Below are 18,802 nucleotides of genomic sequence, written 5' to 3'. Positions count from 1 at the left end.
TTGGTGTTAATGACAAGCATTCATTTACTTATTTGTAAATAGCAACATTCTGGCAGCTTGCCAATCCTTTGCTTGTTGTTTACTGCAAAGTATGGAAGGCTAATATTGCCTCCATAGCTCTTTCTCATGTCTCAGAATACTCTTTGTTCTGTTATATGAGGAGTGGAGGCTGCACTTGGCTCTGGACCAGGTCTGGGCTTGTGGCTGAACTGATGGCACAGGACAGATGCAGACTCTGTGCTGTGCAAATGCTGTACTGAGAATAGCAGGAACCTTTTGAGATCAGCTGAGAAATGGTGAGGACTCCAGAAGCATCAGCTGAAATGTCATGAAATCCTGACTGTTGCAAGTGGAATACCTCATGACACTCTAAATCTTCTTTTCCAAGGTAAAAGTATAGAAATGGATTTGGACCAGAGCATTCCAGGACTCAGAAGCAGGATATTAATTTGGATTTGTTTCTAAAGGTTACAGATATCTAAGTACAAGCTCTGGGGACACATTCCTCCAGGGGCAGCAGGGCAACAGTGGAAGTGTAAGCAAAATAGAATTATAAACTAAATTTTAACCATACCAGTGTGGATCAAAGGGGGGACTGCTTCTTTTAGGTTTCCAATGTTAGAAGATACAACCTAATGCCCAATTAAAACTGATGTCACTCATAGTAATGCATCAATTTAAAAATCTACGAATGGTTTCAATTAGTTTTGTTTTGTTACACTGCTCAGAAAGCCCCTGCAAAGCCCCTGCAACATTTAGCAGTTCCAAGCTGCTCAGAACTGCGAAGCTCATCACCAAAGCTTCTCATCTTCCCTGGTTTCCCTATGACTCAACAGTTTAAGTATAATGCAGGTCAATTATTTATGTTCTCTTGCACCATCACCTAGCACTGAAAGACTTGCCAATGCCCGTGCAAGCTCTTCATTTACAGTGCCACTCTAGCTAGTTGCTGCCACAGTGCAGAGTCTCCTTCCCCATCATGGAGCAAGTGAAACAGCCAACAGAAATAGTTAAAAGCAACTGAAGTGTTACCAGACAATCATTTCAAATTCAGGATAAAGGCTAAGCCTAAAGGCTATAAAGGCTAAGTAAATCGATAAGGTGTTTAAGCAATCACAACTGCATTTGCAGAGATTTAACTCCATGCATTTGCATTTTGATTACATCCATGATCACTTGTTCTTGACTGTGAAAAGAAACAGTCCTTTCATTTTGTGCTTTGATTTGATTCCCTGTACTGAACTCTGTCAAATTGCATAGATGGCACAGCTGATAGAAGTACAGAATCATGGCCTCATTGTAGGGAAAGAGACTATGAGTGAAAAGAGCAATCGTGGCTGTGCTGTATATTTTAAAGCCCTGCAGATATGCTAAAAGAGATTGTGCACAATGGTGCCTGTAATATCAGCAGACCTTGTTTAATTCTGCTTGAGAATATGGCAATCAGGGAATGGCTTTTCCTGCCTTGAACATGATAGAAGTCTTTCTTTTTCTATTCATTGTATGAAGCACTGTGGTTTTAAGCGTTCAAGCTGCTGGATAAGAGAAGCTTTGGTGAAGTTGTGTTTGAATGTAAACTGGAACGTGTTGCCTTAGATCCTCATAACTACAACAACCTTGTTTTGCAAGGATTAGTTGTTTCTTTTATATGAGCATTGTTGTATCATGTGAAGTAAAGCTTTATCAATATCTACTTTTGATTAGGAAAAATAGAATGTCCTTCAGAATAGATTCAGGGATTTGGTATCATTATTGGTCATCCAAACTGCCATTCCATAATGAAATGTTAAAGTATCCCAGTTTCATTTTGAATGGCTGCAGAAGAAGTTGGCTAGGAATCCTGTGGATCTATAGAGGACCAGAGATCTCCTTGACAAATTGAATGGCAACAGAGATGGATGCTAGATAATAATTTGGCATCCAATTAGGAACTTGCTGGTTAAAGGAGAATTAATGGCAACTAGGGAGCCATTACTAAGTAACCTCTGTGTGAAAATCAGCAACACAGAGAGAAAGAGAGGAAGGTGTCTGGATGCTTTTCTGCTTTTTATCTTACATATTTCTCTGCAATGTTAGAAAGAGCCACTGCTACTCTGAATGCATGATCAGGAGAGGGAGCATAGCTAGATGCCAGAAAGATAAAAGGACAAAACACATGAAACCAGTTCTGGGATTACTCTTCCATTGTATTATAATAATTTAAATGTCTGAAATATGCCCCATCCTGGAAAGAAAATAACTATCAAGTGAGTCTTAACTATAAGCTGAAAAGGTCAAAGCTGGAGACAGTTTAACTGCCGAAGAAGAATTTGTCTAATGTGAAAAACTTGAAAATAATTTCTAATGATTTTCAGATATTTTAAAAACGAGTAACTGCTGTTATTATTGCCTCCAGTGTTAAGACCAGTGAGATCACAAAATTAGCAATCATATATTTTAATGTGTGTTTCCCTCCACCCCTCTGTCTCACCAGCGCACAAACTTTTTGCGTTCTTATGGGCTAGAAAGACAGTAGGAAACTAATGGCAGTTTTTAAAGTCACTGTCTCCTTAGACTTCAGTCTGTTCTCTCTCTTCACAAAGCACAAAATGTTAAGCAAATGTCATCTGAGGGACAATAAATAAATATTCACAAAATGTATTTGCATTTATGATCTTCCTTTAGCTGATTGTTCCTGATGGGTTTTAAAATTAGGCAGGACGTATTTCTTGCACAAAGATTTTTTTTCCTAACCCTCCTGTCTTTAGACACTGATGGTGAGGAACAGAACTTTGTTGCATTCAGGTGGCTTTCAGAAGAAAATAGAGTTGGTTTGATTGTTCTGACCCATTTCTGTCACCTCGAAATGGTGCAACAGAAACCTTGACAGTGAGGAGCACTGTGTGGCAGGATCACCTTGCAAAAATATATCTGGAGTCATGATGTCAGAAAAATGGCTGAGAACCTTACAAGTCAGAGCAACCATGTGTTGGCATGAACTGCTGAGGACAGTAAGTGCAGAAAGTCACCATGGCAAGGGCACGATGGTCTTACAGGCTTACACTAAGTTGAGAGTTACCAGAGACTGTTTCTGCATGGAAAAATGAGTTGTCTCCACAAGCTCTGTGTGATCAAGTTCAAGGACCATCAAACAGAAGAGAGTAGCACACTGAGCTTCACGACTGTGAGAGCAAAAATGTATGTGTGCAGAGGGCTTCCAGAACATAACCAAAGGTCCCTTCTTTCTTACCACCCTTTCTCCAGTGCAAAGTCTGCCTTAGGCACTGAAGTATTTTAGAGATGATTACCTGTTGCATTTTGGATTGGTTAAAATGTCCTTCTCTTCCTCTGGTTTGTTAAGGGCAGGTGGGGCATTAGAGGCCAGAAGACAGAATGTTATGAGCAAACATTCAGATGTTAATGTGCTGGGTGACCCATTCATTTTTGGTTTTTTGGTAGTGTCTTACAAATATACTGTTATGATATCCTTAACTCCTACTTAATGATAACCATCCACTTTCTGAGTTAAACTACCTAACTATCAAACTGATGTTTATACCAGTCTTGAATGTTTGAAATTACTCCAGCTGGAGATTTAGTCAGCAGCCTGAACTGCTGAGTAATCCACACTTGCGTTTTGACACTGTTATCCTCAGCCCCTGCTGTCAGGTTTTACCTGAGGAATAGAGAAGCTCACAAGCTCAGTAAAGGCAAGACATTTATTCAAGCATAAAATTATTTTAATCACAGTATTTAACCATTCAACATATTTATATCTTAGATCCCAATGGGAAAACAATAGTGCTTGAAAATTCAAGTCCTAAAGGACTAATAACACATTTCCAAAAGATGGCCTGTTTCTATAGTTACACTGTTTCCTTGGGTTTTTGACCAGCTAGATTTTCACAGCTTGTAAATATGCAGTGGGTTATGCATCCAATCATTTCGTCAACACCTAGGGGAAAGAGGGCATTTTATTTTAAAGGCCTAATCTTTGTAGCAGAGGATTGGCAGTGATTTCAGTGGGGGTCTGGCAGATCAAAGGCATAGGATCCAAATGAGTGTGGAAATCAGTAGAGAATGGGCTTCCTAAGTTTTCAAGAAGGGAAAATTTTTTTTGTTGTCTCTATGGGATACCACAGCTTAGCTTCCTTTTGATGATGATTGCTGGAACATACTGCCAGACAGAATGATTTCTGGTATTACCCAATTTGCACAGCAATGCAAAATTATGGTTCTGACAAACTTCATATTTTATAAATCTTCTACGCATTCAGTTATTTCTTTTTAATCTTACTAGGCTTGCTGTCGAGTTGATGTTTAAACCTGTCTTTTATGTATTCTTAATGAATCTAAGTGAGGATATAACTGATGAATTCAGACATCTGTGAATCCATGTGATGGTGTATGAAATTAAACTTTAAATATCATGTGCATATGTTTTCTGCCTAGTTCTTGACATGTTGAACTCTTATCAAAATAAGATGGAGAAAATTGATTTTCTGAAGAATGTATATGATTATTTCTAGATGTATTGTAGGTCTCTGCACTCCTGTGCAAAGATGAAGTTGGTTTCTTGGGTGTTCCCTAGTCATGAACTAGTCCTCCTCAAATTCTGATAATAATAAAATAATCAAATTATATGAAATTAAGAACAAGAATATAGTGCTGATCATTATTAGTTTTGCTCATTGGCATTGCTCCCTACTTTTTATTGTTGTTTCAAAGTGTTCTAGCCTTCTTGTGTAGCCCTAAATAATACTGCTAGAGAAGTGTACCGGCATAGGATCATGCAACAGAAGGTGACAGACCCTAAAATAAGCTTCACAGGGCTCCTATGATGAAAGAGAATTATTTGCTGTGGAAAAATCTTGTTGATGCATTATAGCAAGTGTTATTTTTAGAATGAGGAAAGTAATATAAAAACAAGCAACTTGCCTGAGTCATACACTGATGTTGTAACAGGGAGATGTCTACAACAAAGATATCCTGACTCCCATTCTTCGTTAAAAGAAAAAGGGTTTTTTTTCTGGGGCAGACTAGATTCTGACCTGGGCTTGTCTGTGACTGATGTCCTCTTCAAACACCTTGCAGAAACATCTTATGAGACTCTGTTTCAGAGGAAGGAGGATGGTCTTTGATTGAATTTTACAAGTGCCTACTTTCTCTCCCAAGGGAACTAAAGGAGAAGATTCAGCCAGAGATCTTAGAACTGATCAAGCAGCAACGTCTCAATCGGCTTGTGGAGGGCACCTGCTTTAGGAAACTCAACAGTCGACGTCGGCAAGGTACAGCTCAGACTCCCCAGTCTGGCTTTATTTTGTCACTTTGGTCTCTAAGTTGAGCTGAGGAATACTGTTTTCATTGGCAGGATCCTTGGTTGTAGTGCTGTCTTGACTGCTTTTACCAGGAGGCATCTGAAAGCATCTCCAAGTTACAAATTTTCAGGATTTCCTGTTTCCCTGAAACTGGTTTCAGCCTTATCACACAAATGGTCTGGAACAAGTTCAGCCTTTGACAAAATCTCAAGTAGTGGTCTCACATTCTGCAATTAGTATTTTGATTTCTGCCTGAATGTCCAGACTTCTTGTTCATCTCAAAACAATGTCTTTGCAGGAATAGCACATGAAACTTGAATTTTAATCTCTCAGTCTTTGATCACCTTTATGTATGCAACAAGTTCATTCTGTACCACTTCCTCTAGTACTGCCTGTCCTTTGTTTTAGTCTTACATTGCCGTATAATTTTATTATGGTGTTTAAACATGCTTTTTGCAAGCACTTCTATCAGTAATTCGTGTACCTTCTATGAATACTTGATTGATATGAGAAGATTATTTTCCCAATTCTATGAGTCATTGCTCATTCTATGCAGTAAAACTCCCTATGGTTCTTTTCCCTTCAGAGATGCACGTTTCTTTCTCCAGATAATGTAATGGGGACATAGTGTAAATTCAGGAGATTAATTAGAAGTCATATCCAAAATTTCTCTTTAAATCCCTCATTTTGTGAGGATTCAGATTACTGTTTGTTTTCCTCTGTAAATACAGAACAAATTAGAAAGTTACAAAAGCTAAGAGTAAAAACTGACAAAGATCAATATTTGAGACCTTCAGATTAATTGGGGAAAAAGTGCATTCTTCACAGAGAGAAGTATCCCTGCAATGCCTCCTTCCTTAGAAACAAGGAGGCAATTTTCCTTAATGTAGGTTATTTTTAACCTCTCTGTCAGGCATACAAACACCTCTGAAGCCCACTGCACAGACAAATGGTCAATGTTCCACTGTGAGTTTCTGTACAGACTGGATAGAGAGGCATGATACATGATTCTCCTTCACCAATGCACTCATGGAGTGAAAGTAGGTAAAGTAATGTGTAGTTTGTCTGGCTACCAGTAGCGAGGGTTGTCTATTTTCTTCCTCTCACAGCCTAATCCAAATGACTTAAATTCAAGGGAAGGAGCAGGATTTGTAGCAAATATTCTTCTTTTGGCTGATCTCCAAGAGGAAGATAGACTGTTTATTTTATCTTAAATTGTTGTTAGTTCATGATTTATAGGATCAAGAGCCTTAGGGACTATAAATTCATTCAACTTATAAGAGTACAGTTGAAGCTAAAAAATAATTATTTTTTTTTAAATCAATGTGATCTTCTCATCCTCAGTTGAGAGGGTTGCTTCCTATCGTGCCTTGGAGTGAATTCTATAGGTCATGAGATTAATTGCTTTGATGTCATATTTATACAGGGCCAGAAATAATTCACAATTCTTTGGAAACAAATAAAACACGCAACCATGCCTCAAAGAACATTATCTTCACTGAAATAGATTGTTTTTCACAGATGGGAGCCCATTTAGGAGGTCATGTTTTCACATGCCCTTGAGAGTTGTGTATGCTTTATGATAGACTTCCTGTATTCCCTGAAACAGAAGGGTAAAATACCATTTGTGGGGGAGGTAGTAGACACAAAAGCATTTAGAGGATGATGATGTATGGGGCCACCAGGATTAAATTCAGTATGGCCAACCCTGTCCTGGGGTGCATCAGGCACAGCATTGGCAGCTGGGCAAGGAGAGGATTGTCCTCTCTGAGAGCTCTGCTCTGAGCTGGGGCAGCCTCACCTTGAGTCCTGTATTTAGTTTGGGGCACCACAATATAAAAAAAGATATTAAGCTGTTAGAAAGCATCCAAAGGGTGGCAACAAAGATGGTGAAGGGCCTTGAAGTAAAGCCAAGTGGCTGAGGTCATTTGGTCTGTTCAGCCTGGAGGAGACTGAGGGGAGACATCACTGCAGTCTGCGACTTCCTCAAGAGGATAAGAGGAGGGGCAGGTACTGATCTCTTCTTTATGGTGCCCAGGGACAAGACCTGAGGGAATGGCATGAAGCTGAGTTCAGAGGAGGTTTCAGTTGGATATTAGAAAAAGGTTTTTCACGTGGAGTGTGATCAGGCACTGGAACAGGCTCCCCAGGGAAGTGGTTCAAGAAGCATTTGGGCAGTACTCTCAGGCACATGGTTGGGATATTTGGAGATGGTCCTGTGCAGGACCAGGAGTTGGACTCCATGATCCTTGTGGATGTCTTCCAACAACTCATCATACTCTGTGATTCTGTGACCTAACATAGTGTGATTTAATGAAGCATGCTTGGCTCGTAAGCCATTCAACCAAGGTCCTTTTTAGGTATGTACAGTGCCTGCCACAGTCCAAATAGCAAATACTGCCAGATCACAGGGAGTGGAAGAAGCTCTCTTGAAAGCAGCATTTATCCTGCAGGGTCTCCTGTTCCCCAGAGCAGCACAAACTGTAAAACCAGGGCTGTTGTGATGTCAAGAATTAGAAGATGAAGTAAAGTGAGTGGAGGATCCAAAGTTTAGCTAGTGATGCTAAATGTTATGACAGTAAATCTTTCAGATAATTCCTCTAAATGTCCTGATGAAAACAGTAGAGGTCCCAGATTCTGAGTGTGTCTTCTGTTATCTTTGTTCCACATGCCCATCTCCTCTCTCTAAACCCACCTCCCTGTACACGTGCCCGGTGCTACCTCAGGGGATTCAGGAGCCCTTGTCATCTGCCTGGTGCTCCCACTGAATCCACTTATTATGGAGCATTACCAAGGCTCTGAAAGGGCTGTGGTCCATCCAAGTTGACATGGAACTTAAACAAAACTTAGTACTGCTCTGAGGCATCACGATTTGCCTGTTATGTGGCAATCTACTTGTAAGAGTATCATGATCAGGCAGGTGTTAATGTGTGTATATGGATTTTTTTGCCTTTCCTATGATTATTTTCTTCCCTTTAAGCAATCCTAGAACAAATGTCATGAATCTGAAGATTGTACAAGAGGAACCTGAACGTGCCCTACACAGAAGCTGAAAGCATTAAATTGCCCATTTAAAGATAATTAACCGGCCCTAGCCCATGATAAAGACTCCAGAGCAAACTTCTATTAAGATTGTTGTTTGAACATGTGGTAGGACACGCATGGTTAGTCACAGTAAGTTGAAAAAATTGACTTACAAAAAAATGAGAAGGGAGTTTACAGCCTCTTATGGCCTTTTGAGAAGAGATTAAACACTTCCATATATACTTAGCATTGGAAAGCCTCCAATCCAGCAGGTGATTCACTGGGGGGGTGCTGAAGATTAAGCCATGAGGTATCTATATTCAGATCTCTGCTTTTTGTGTTTCAGCACAGGATTATCATAGCAGGATCTCTCTGTAGCTGAAATTCAGAAATATCATTGTTGTCCCAGCAGGATCCTTAGCACTTCCAAAAAATACATGGCCTTTCCCCTGCAAGGTTTTCATAGGAGAACTGCAGCAGTAACTCCTCGGTTTTTGTTAAGTATCTCAATCATTTGGAAATGAAACAGCAAAATCTAACCTAGCCTTCTGATCCCTGTTCAACAGCAGATCATCCTGCTCTGCAAATCCCCACTTTGTTCCTGGGCCATGAACATCTGCTGAAAGATAGATCTCTTCAGCTTTCTCCTTCCTTAGATAATTCCTAAAAGAAAAGGGAGAAGAGTAAAGCAAAAACCTGCCAAGCACTCTACACCCCCAGTAGTTATTATTTCCAGTAGAGCTAAGTAGCAGATAAAGGCATTTTATTGAGGATAATAGATACTTGTAATGCTGTCATCCAGTGCATTTGTAATATATGTTGCTGGGTACACTCTTGAAAATAAATTTCTTTTTTACCTTTATAAAGATTGTGGAGAAATTGCATGTTGTTGAAGTGGTTTTGCAGCCAACATGAGGTTTGGAAGCAAGGGAAACCCTGCTGATACCATTAGATTAAAAACACAAGGTGCCATGGTAGTAACCTGGAAAGAGAAACAAAAAATCGACTGAAGAGAGGTTTTCCATCTCTTGCTAGGATAAGTAACTCACAGTTCTGAACAACACACACTTTGACTTTTTTCTGCCAAGCTCTTTTCTACTGTTACTTCATCCTACTCTCCAGGTTCCCACAAAAAACCTAATATTCTGTGAGTACATGACTTGCTGAGAGGAGCCAGTTAACCAAATATGTCTCCATCAATGCCACAGGTCAATTATTTGCCTGTTCTTGGAAAGCTTCCTGGCTTGACCTAGGCAGTTTAGACAAGCTGGAGTGAAAATGTCAATGCAATTTTAATAGAGACAGAAAAATGAAAAATAGAAAATATGCATGCCTACATTAATATATAGATATAAAATCTACACAAATGCATGTTTTCAGAGATCTGTTTAAAAGCAGGTTTCTCTTGCTAAATCTATGAGGATGCTTTTCTTTGAACAAAAAACTAGTAACCTTGAACATGTCTTGGGAAAAAATACATATTCTCAGACTTCTGTTCATGCATATCTGAGCTATTTTCTCCCTAGATTCTAACAATAGAGCACTTCTGTACTAACCACAGCAGTCCTTTACCTGGAATAGTATTGTTAGAGGCATATGAGTCATTGGCCATTAATGCACTTGGAAACACACTGTGTGAATGGCCAGGCACTCTGTAGCCCATCAGCAAAATGTTCTGTGCTCTGCTATTTGTTCACAATTTTGAATATTACTTTTGTAGCCAAATTGTAGGTGATTTTGTTATTTGGGATTTTTTTTTTAACCTCATCTATAATCTTCAACAATATGCTGTGACATATTTAAGCCCCTGCCTGCTCTAGCAAATATCTGAAAAATCAGAACAATTTACTTGGAAACTTTTCAGATTAAAAACCAGAATGAATAATTCTGTTTCCCAAAAAAGAATTTCTAGCACCCTGATGTAATTGCATCAGTGGTCAGTGAGCTGAAAGACATAAGGAGTTGCTGGAAAGTATAAATAATGTAGTGTCTGAAAACTGTCATGAAATACCAAGTCCACATCATCTCTAAAGACTGTGGTTAGTGTCTGCCCTCCCTACAGCTTCTTGGTCTGAGCAGGAGGTAGGTGTAGTAAAGCTGGATACAAAACAGGCCACAGAAGGGACCTAGTCTTTGGGGAAAATTCTTAAGCCTGGGCCTAAAACCAAAACAAACCCCATTCCTTCCTGAACTCACAGTTGCCCTGTTCCAGCTGGGCACATGCACATGGATCTGCCAGATGTGGAGTACAGGGACTAATAGGGAAGGTCTGTCCCAACTTTAAACCTTTTGTAACACAGCTCTGCAGACTTTGGTTTAAGAGTTTTGGAGGGTTTGAATAGTAGTTTTTCTTTGTTTTATAAACACCACTTTTGAGTCATAGTAGAAAATAACTTTTTCTTCTGCTTATTTTTTTATTTATCAATTTTGAGCTCAAAGTAAATGCTGGCTACTTCCCATGTGCTGTTCTAAAATTCAGGCTTCTTCACTCTTTTTCTCAGTGGAAGCAATTTCATATAATTTTTGTTTTGACTGCGGGATCATTCTATACCCTACTTTTCCAATGTAGTTGTGTTCAGCACTTGCACTTCAGTAAAATTGCTGCATCCAGTTTCAAACTGTTCCCTTCCAAGGCACTGATATCTCATGTGAGTGGGATATTTGCTGATACACCGTTTGTAGCATCGTGTACAGCTGAAGTGAAAACCAGGATGGGTAAGGCTGAGGTGGCTGTAGAAACAAGGGTCCCTTCTCCTATCAACATGCTGTCACCCTCCTCAGCCTGGCTGGTGCAGACGTTTAGTGGCTGTGGTTGAGGAAACCTTGTTAGTTCCATTTGTAGCTTTCATTTAAGGGCTTTCCCCTTGACAGCAAGGCTGTGGCAGAGCAGAGTAATTAGTGAGCCCACAGGAGCGTTGTGCTGGACATGCTTCAAGCTATAGTCTATGGCCATTAGTTTTTAATTAACCTTGGGTTATGGGGAATTGCTGAAACAGCTCCTCAAATATTCAGAGCTTGGGTTTCTTCCGATTAAGCCACCCCTTCCCGAAACAAAATATCTTCATGGAGGGGTGTTCCCCTCTTTTATTATTGAAGCATGGCATTGAAAGAGCCAAGGTTACCAAAATACTAGCCCTAGGAGGTAGAAGAGCTAAACCCTTGCTAACACCAGCCCCATGTGTGATAAATTGAAAGGAATCCATGGTAATTTTTTTTTTTCAGTTATACCATCTTTTTGCCCAGGTCACTGGGAAGAGAGTGAAACCATGTCCATTTCTACGAAGAAAAAAATAACTGTTTTAATTTTAGAGTTGGAAAGTTGTATTACTTTGTACAGCCTCATTAGCAATGAGGTTGCAGTTAAAGCCGGGTGTGAAAGCCTCCTGCTGCAGTTACTGGAGAGTTTTCTTTAGGCATTATGGTCAACCATCAGATTCCATGGGGTATATTCTTCAAGCATCAGGCTTTGCTATGGTTCTGGTAGAGTTCCCTGTAAAAGGTATGAATCTTGAAAATGTTCATATACATCCTTCTGAGGTACACAGACTGCTTAATGAGAATCTACTGAATGAGGGCTCCTACTTGCTCTAGTTTCAATTCCCTGCAAAAGTTTTGTAAATGGGATCTTCTTCTCAATCCCATACTGTGCCACACTGTATGTTCTGCTTACAGTCCAGGGATGCTTATATTTCAGCAGCTCTTCTTGTATGCATCACAGGAGCACAATCTCAGGCTCTCTACCATCAATCTTACAGTGTTGTGCATGCCTGTGAAGTTGATAGCCAGAATCTCTCCCATGGCCATTTTGAGCCTTTGCCAGAGGTTTGTAGTGTTTTTTGAAACCTTGCTTTTCAAGGGGCTGCACACTCTGAAGTAGTTTGAAGGGTGTAGGGTTTTTCCCCCAAATCTTTTTATCCACTGGGACAAAGAAATTTAAAAGGGTGCGTGAAAGTCACTTTTTATTCAATTGCCTTTTACTGCATTGCATTTTAAATGACTGGCCTGGAGTGTCCTTCAGGACACAGCTGGGTCCATGAGGCCAGTGTTTTACTCAGAGAGCCAAGAAGCCCTTCCTTTGCTAACGCCCCAAATGAGCTCACATATGCTGGTTCCACTGCTCCTCCAATGTTTTATCCAAAAGGAGGCTCCCAGCGACTGCAGCGCCGCAGGGCTGTGTCAGTGCTAACGCTTCCCCTAAATTGTCCCTCAGGCTGCTGCTTGGCACAGCATCAGCACTGCCAGTATGAGAGAAGCACAGAGCCAGAGAAGCCCTCTGCACCCCTCCACTGGCATTTTAACATCCAGCCTTGCTCTGAGCTTTTGGAGATTTAGTTTGGATGTAACAAGATTGTATTTTTGACAGCTTAACATTGTGTGATCTACTTATTGAATGGAACATGCTCTGACAAGGAAGGGTAACCTCTTTCTTGCCATTTCAGAAAGGGAATTGGCAAGCACCATCCTTGCAGGCCAGGCACAGTGGTGGCCTGGCTCTGCAAAGGCAATGTCCTTCACAGGAGCAGATTTTAGCAAATGTTGGGGGGAATTATGTTCTGCAAAGCAGGGGTTGTCAGGGGATGTAAATGTACATCTCTTAGGAAGGACTAAGATGCAAACTGGGGTGTGAACTTGCATGGTCACAGGTATATTTGTGACCATGCAAAGCACTGCAGGACAAGAGACTTAACGTCTGCTTTAAGTCCTTGCATGTTTATTAGGTCCAGTCTCTCCATAAATATGGGGGCGTTCTCCTATGTCTATAAAAAAAAATATGAGTCATAATTTTCATAAAGTATGGGATATTTCAAATTTATCAGTTTTTGGGTGTCCCACACAAGACAGCTGGCAGGGCTTGATTTTCACAAAGTGGGTGCTAAAAATGAATCTTTTATGGGTAAATTAAAGTTATCCACTCAAAGTAGTTACTTTGCCAGTCTTCTGGCCAGGAGGGTATATAATATCTGGTAAAACTAAGTCAATTTTTTCTCACTAGTAATTTTTTTTTGACCCAGTGGCTATGTCAATAACAAAATGCCTGTAGATTAATGTCAGCTTCATTTAACCTGGTAAAATTACTGAGCAAAGCCCCTACCCTTCTTATATATACCCCACACATTTCTTCTTCTGAAAGAAAAGACAGTTTCCCTGTAGCAACTTGTTTGAGAAAGCTTCCTCCTCTGCTGTTGGTAAGGCTGATGAATACATGTCAGTAACCTTAATTAATGTGTTTATTTCAACAGACAAATTTTGGTATTGTCGACTTTCACCTAATCACAAGGTCTTGCACTACGGAGACTTGGAAGAAAGTCCACAGGGAGAAGTCCCTCATGATTCCTTGCAAGATAAATGTAAGTCATACACAAAGATTGTGACACTTCTGCTACTTTTATGCTAGATCTTCTTTATAACCTGTAGTAGGTTTCTCTTAACATGGGACCTTATGAACAGCTCTCTTTATGAAGATAAAGAGCAGGGGACATTTTCTCCTCCATTCAACCACCACTCTCCTGGGTTTGGCAAGTGTGTGTGGGGACTGCATTAAGCTTTTCAATGAGTTTATAATTTCATTCAGCTTGGAAACATCATGTCTTTCCTACGGAGGAACACAGTTTATTTTCATTGCTCATCTAACTGCAGATGTCAAATAAAAATACTTGGGCATATTCAGAAGCACTGCCTGTACATGGAAACAGGCAGTCTAGTGTCTGGAGGAGGAATAAGTGCAGAGGTCTTTCTAGTTATTGTGAGGAGTGGACTTAAAGGTGACAGGTCACTGTGAAGAGCACTGAGAGGACCTCACTGTTTCTGTGTAGCCAACTGGGAGAGGACACATCTCTGTGGCAGCTCCTACCAGGGAATTTATTGGGATTTTTCTTATGGTTGAAAGTAATTTTGGAGCTCTTCCGAACCATCTAACTGTGGTGATTTCTCCTTTGTTCTTCGACACGAGTTGTAGGGGTTTAACCTGTAATCCAGGAAAGCTTTTTTATGATAGTGGAAATAATGAGTATAGTTCTGTCACTTGAGAGGTGACTGCAAGAAATCCAGCATTGAATAAGGAATAATTTCTTTTTGTTCTTTTTCGAAAATCCTTGGCGTTATCAAATTAGACATGCTTATATAGGTGTTTCAGCTGGTAGTTCCACTTCTTTCATGGAATGGCAGAAAGACTAATTTTTCAGAAGTTTGAAATTTTCCAGCCTGAAAATTGGGGAATGATGTGAAATTTCCTCCCCTAACCTGTCTCCAGGCAGCACCTTTTAAAATGTCCAAGTGCTCCCCGATGCAGTCTGAGAGGGGAAAGAAGAAAAGCCTGTGTGATGCTGGAGCCCTGACAGTTTGCAGTCACATTCTCTTGTTTTCCTTGCCTTACAGATTGCCTCAAGGATGTTCACAGTCTTACTGCAGTCTTGGCAGAATGTAGGACAGGGCCTCACATTGCTGCATTGGCACAGAAAGAGACTGTTTTTGTGGACAAGGCTTAGAGAAATAGCCACAGAATGTTACAGTAGTGTCAGAGTGACAGAAGAATGAAAGTCACACTTGAACTGCAGGCACAGTTACAAGAGCAGCAGCTCCCAGATTTGTTTGCTTGGAGCACTCTTCCATGCACAAACCCCTGACCCTGACTGTGAGCATCATCTGGCACTTGCATTTTCTGTAGGCTCTTGAACCTACTCAGGAATGTCAGGATCCCACGAAGGCTTCTACTTTAGAAACCATTGGGACAGACCCACACGGTTGCCTCAGCTTGGCTGCTGGCAGACTAGATACTAGTGCAGTTTCAGAAAGAGGTGGTTATTTCATCAGTGTCTCAGGTTTTCAGGCTATGAATGAGACAAGATTTACCATAGTGCTACCCATGTTAGATGGAGTTTCATTAAACAAAGCTGAGAATATTGCAAGTCACAAGATTATAAAGTGACACTATTGTTTGAAATGTATCAGGCCAAACTGTCTTGGGCAATTTACAGAATACTTTCATAAATATTCTGGTTTTCTCTGGACAGACTTATTGATTTTTGAATTCTTAAAGTTTGAATATGATGATCAACTTGTCAGCATTTGGAGCCAGGTCCACAGATAAGAGAGGTTAGGTGGGTAAGAAAACAGAATCAAGAGAAGCAGCATCAAGCATTTTGTGTATTGCTTGCCAAGCCTGAATAATTAGTCTCTATCCCCAAAAATAAATGTGTGGGTTTTTAACCTTTCCACTTCTGTGAATGTCACCCCTATCTTCAGGCTGGCAGAGTTAACAAGCAATGCAGACTCCAGCTGGGACAGAAAACAGCTGCCCTCCTTCTCAAGGCTTTATCCATTGTGAGCACATCACATCTGTGCTCACGCCCTCCAGTATCTTGTAGTCAACTTCTGACACCTGAAGTCTTTGATTCTATTTTTCTAAAGTAAGGCATAAGCCAAGTTCCAGATAAATAAAGATTAGGATGTCACATCAGTCTGTGATCTCCCATAGTAACTGTATTCCAGATCACACGGATCAAGTGTATGAAACCTGAGAAAAGCTTTCTTGGCTGAGAGGTCTGACCTCAGAAAACCTTATCTTATGCAAACAGAGAAATTGTTTTTCTGGGCCTCTTCAAAAAGTGGCAGGAACTCTTTTTTCTTAAGAAGACTTTTCTACCTTAGTTGCAGTCAAATATCTCCTTAATTTCCCAGTTTATCCTAGCTCACTCTCTCCTCTCTAAAACCGTATCTCTTCTTCTCCATAATGGGACTGTCAGAGGCATAAAAAGTCAGCAGACCCACAGCATAAAATTCTGAGACTAAAGGCAGAAGTTGAGTAGTGAAGAGTCAAATTTTTCCCTTTCTTTTCAGTTTTCCATGCAAAGCAAATACTTTAAGAATGTCTTTTACATCCTATGCCATCCATTTGGCATAGTGCTGAGGTAATCTGTCATGAAATATATGGTGCTGCTGGGCCCAGTAGAAGAGTAAATGCATTTCTCCTCTTCACTATTTGCATTAGAGTTTCTAAAGAACTGGGCAGTAACAGGTTTTCATATTACTATCCTGTTCTATATATAAGATACTTTTCTGCAGCCACAAGGATAATGGATTATTTATAGATCGTAGAAACTGTCACTCAGGGACTATATTGTATTGTAGAGCATATAGATTCTCCATAATGTAATTACCTTTGGAAAATGGACTTCCGCTTGAGACTCAGAGAAATTTATCTTTCTGCTTTAGTGACCTCACTCTGTGACTCTGAGTGGCAGCAGATTCCAATATTTTTTCTTACCTTTCTTTTCCCCCAAGTCATTTCTGATCACTTCACATTTTAAAGCAATTGGAATGGCTCATTATAAGCCTTAGTATTCCTTATTCCTGCTAGTACCAGAAAGCAACTAAACTGCTGATGGGAGTGAAATAGGAAACTATTTTAAAAAAATTCCTACAGGCTTTTAAAAGAAGGAAAACAGCACTGAGTGAAGGGTCCAACTTGCCCAGCATCCTCTCTCCAGCAGAGACTTTACCTGGATGCCTAGGAAAGAGTAGCAACAGAGCAGGCACATTATATTAACAAAGAAGAAAATTATATGGTTTTGAGATTCATGAGTACACATAGTGTGCAGGCACAGGTACGCATTTATATGAAACAGTCTTACCCAAGGTAGTCTCAATAGGCAAGAAAAAGCATTTTCAGACTTTTATCCAGATGCCTGAAATTTTTGGCAAGACTCACTAGTTCCTGTGTTGGTTGTTTTCTTCCAGTTTTCTTTCTTACAAAAGGCTGGAAATGGCAAAGGACATGGCAATTTTAACACATTAGCCTTGCTTCTTTTTAGACTCTGTAGCTTTTACATACCTTGCTTCTAACTAATTTTCTGAGGTTTTATTTTCTTTCTTTTTAATGCAGTGCCAGTGGCAGATATAAAAGCTGTTGTGACTGGGAAAGACTGTCCACATATGAAGGAGAAAGGAGCTCTTAAACAAAACAAGGTATGGTTCTCAAATTCTTATGAACACATACTGTGCAGAATGCAAAGCTTGTCAACTTGACCTTCCCTGAAGTAACACAGGTATTTTTCTTTCCAGCCTGCAACATTTCCATGTATGTATACCCTTTGTTTCCACCTCAGACCATTTGAGTTAAGTTACTGGGACAGCTTAGCCTTCTGTACTTATATTTCATGGTAGATGTGCATTGAGATATGCCCAGGGCACAACTGGAATTGTCTTTAGTAGTGATGTTCTCTGTCTCTAAAGCAAAGCAGCAATGGCTGTAGGTGCCTACTCCTATATTGTGTCTGATAAATAACTAGTTTGCTCCAGCTGTGTTCTCTGATGAAGCCACATTCAGTGAACACATGCCAAAATTGCAATTAATGTCCAGCTGATGATACCTGCAGGTCCAGTCAGGTAGAAAAACGACTGCCAACAAAAGGCTGTAAGGTAAATCCTGGGCAATTAAGGAGGCATATAAGGATGTGCTTAGCAGTTCATTTGGGAAAAAATGTGTAGGAGACAATATTCAGCTTAAATTAGATTTATACTACCTTTCAGTTTCAGAGCAAGAACTGTAAGCTGACAGTAGTACTAAAACTGTACAGTGCCAGAATCTTGCAGAGTTTTTGCTAGTAAGAATTGTCACCACATCAAGAAGAAGTGGAGTTACTAGCAATGTCTGGCATTGTTAGTGGTGAATACCATATTCTATGTGGTATGTTCATAAATTTTCTATCAGGTTGTCTCTCTCACTTTACAAGAAGCAATGAGATTCTAATGGTGCTTAGTCTGACCTAGAACAGCACCCTGAGAGGTCTGGGAGCCAGATCACAGGTTTTGAATCAGAATTTCTAATTACCTGATACTGAGAAATTTTTGAGTCAGACCAGGAGATTTTGATGGACAAAATAGTGAAGTTAAGAGTTCCTGCTTCAAGGAGATAAAAATGGAAAAGCAGTTCTGATGGGAGCCATAAAAATTGAGAAGGCCCTGTCAAAGCTACATCACACAACTAGTTGCACCTTCACAGCTGCAACTCCTCTTTCCTTAACTGTGCACAGGTGGGCAAAGCATCCTGAGTATTTCTTGCATTTGTTTTCTTACAGAGAAGTTGCTCTCCTTTCAACATTGGCTTTACATGATAGGAAAGGAAAATGTCAAGTGAGGAAAAAAAATCCCAGGAGTATTTTTCCTTGTTGATTTTCTGAATCAGGGCACAAACACACACACATGAGTACAATAGATTACGTATAACTCCTACCTCATGTTACAGCTGAACCATCAACACATTTGGCTGGAACATTTATATGATGCATATAAAATATTTTTAGTTCTTCCTTGCCTTAGCACTCATATGTCCACACAAAAGGGAAAGATGGAAAGCAGTGGGTGGCAGTGATGGAAATGTGTCATCGTTATGGCGCAGTAATGTCTAGATAGTATTTAATGCTAAATAGGAATGCTGCAGATCAGTTTGTCCTCAGCTCTCAGCATTGCCCCATTTCCTTAGG

At 40.1% G+C, this 18,802-nt stretch overlaps 1 protein-coding gene across 6 annotated transcripts in view; it reads left to right on the top strand.

Moving 5' to 3' along the window:
* Positions 1–18,802, top strand: part of ELMO1 (engulfment and cell motility 1) — a 303,457-nt gene that overhangs the window by 274,813 nt on the left and 9,842 nt on the right. For all 6 annotated transcript variants that reach the window (XM_071429658.1, XM_071429656.1, XM_071429657.1 and 3 more), the window contains 3 exons: positions 5,155–5,267; positions 13,562–13,669; positions 17,203–17,285. In XM_071429658.1, coding sequence (XP_071285759.1) covers positions 5,155–5,267; positions 13,562–13,669; positions 17,203–17,285 — 304 coding nt within the window. The remainder of the gene's footprint in view (positions 1–5,154; positions 5,268–13,561; positions 13,670–17,202; positions 17,286–18,802) is intronic.

Source organism: Agelaius tricolor, unplaced genomic scaffold (genome assembly GCF_023055355.1).
Source record: "Agelaius tricolor isolate 1412-34295 unplaced genomic scaffold, bAgeTri1.0.p SCAF_6, whole genome shotgun sequence".
Taxonomy (NCBI): domain Eukaryota; kingdom Metazoa; phylum Chordata; class Aves; order Passeriformes; family Icteridae; genus Agelaius; species Agelaius tricolor.
The sequence above is the reverse complement of the archived record's forward strand: the minus strand, read 5'-3'. Positions and strand labels throughout refer to the sequence as shown.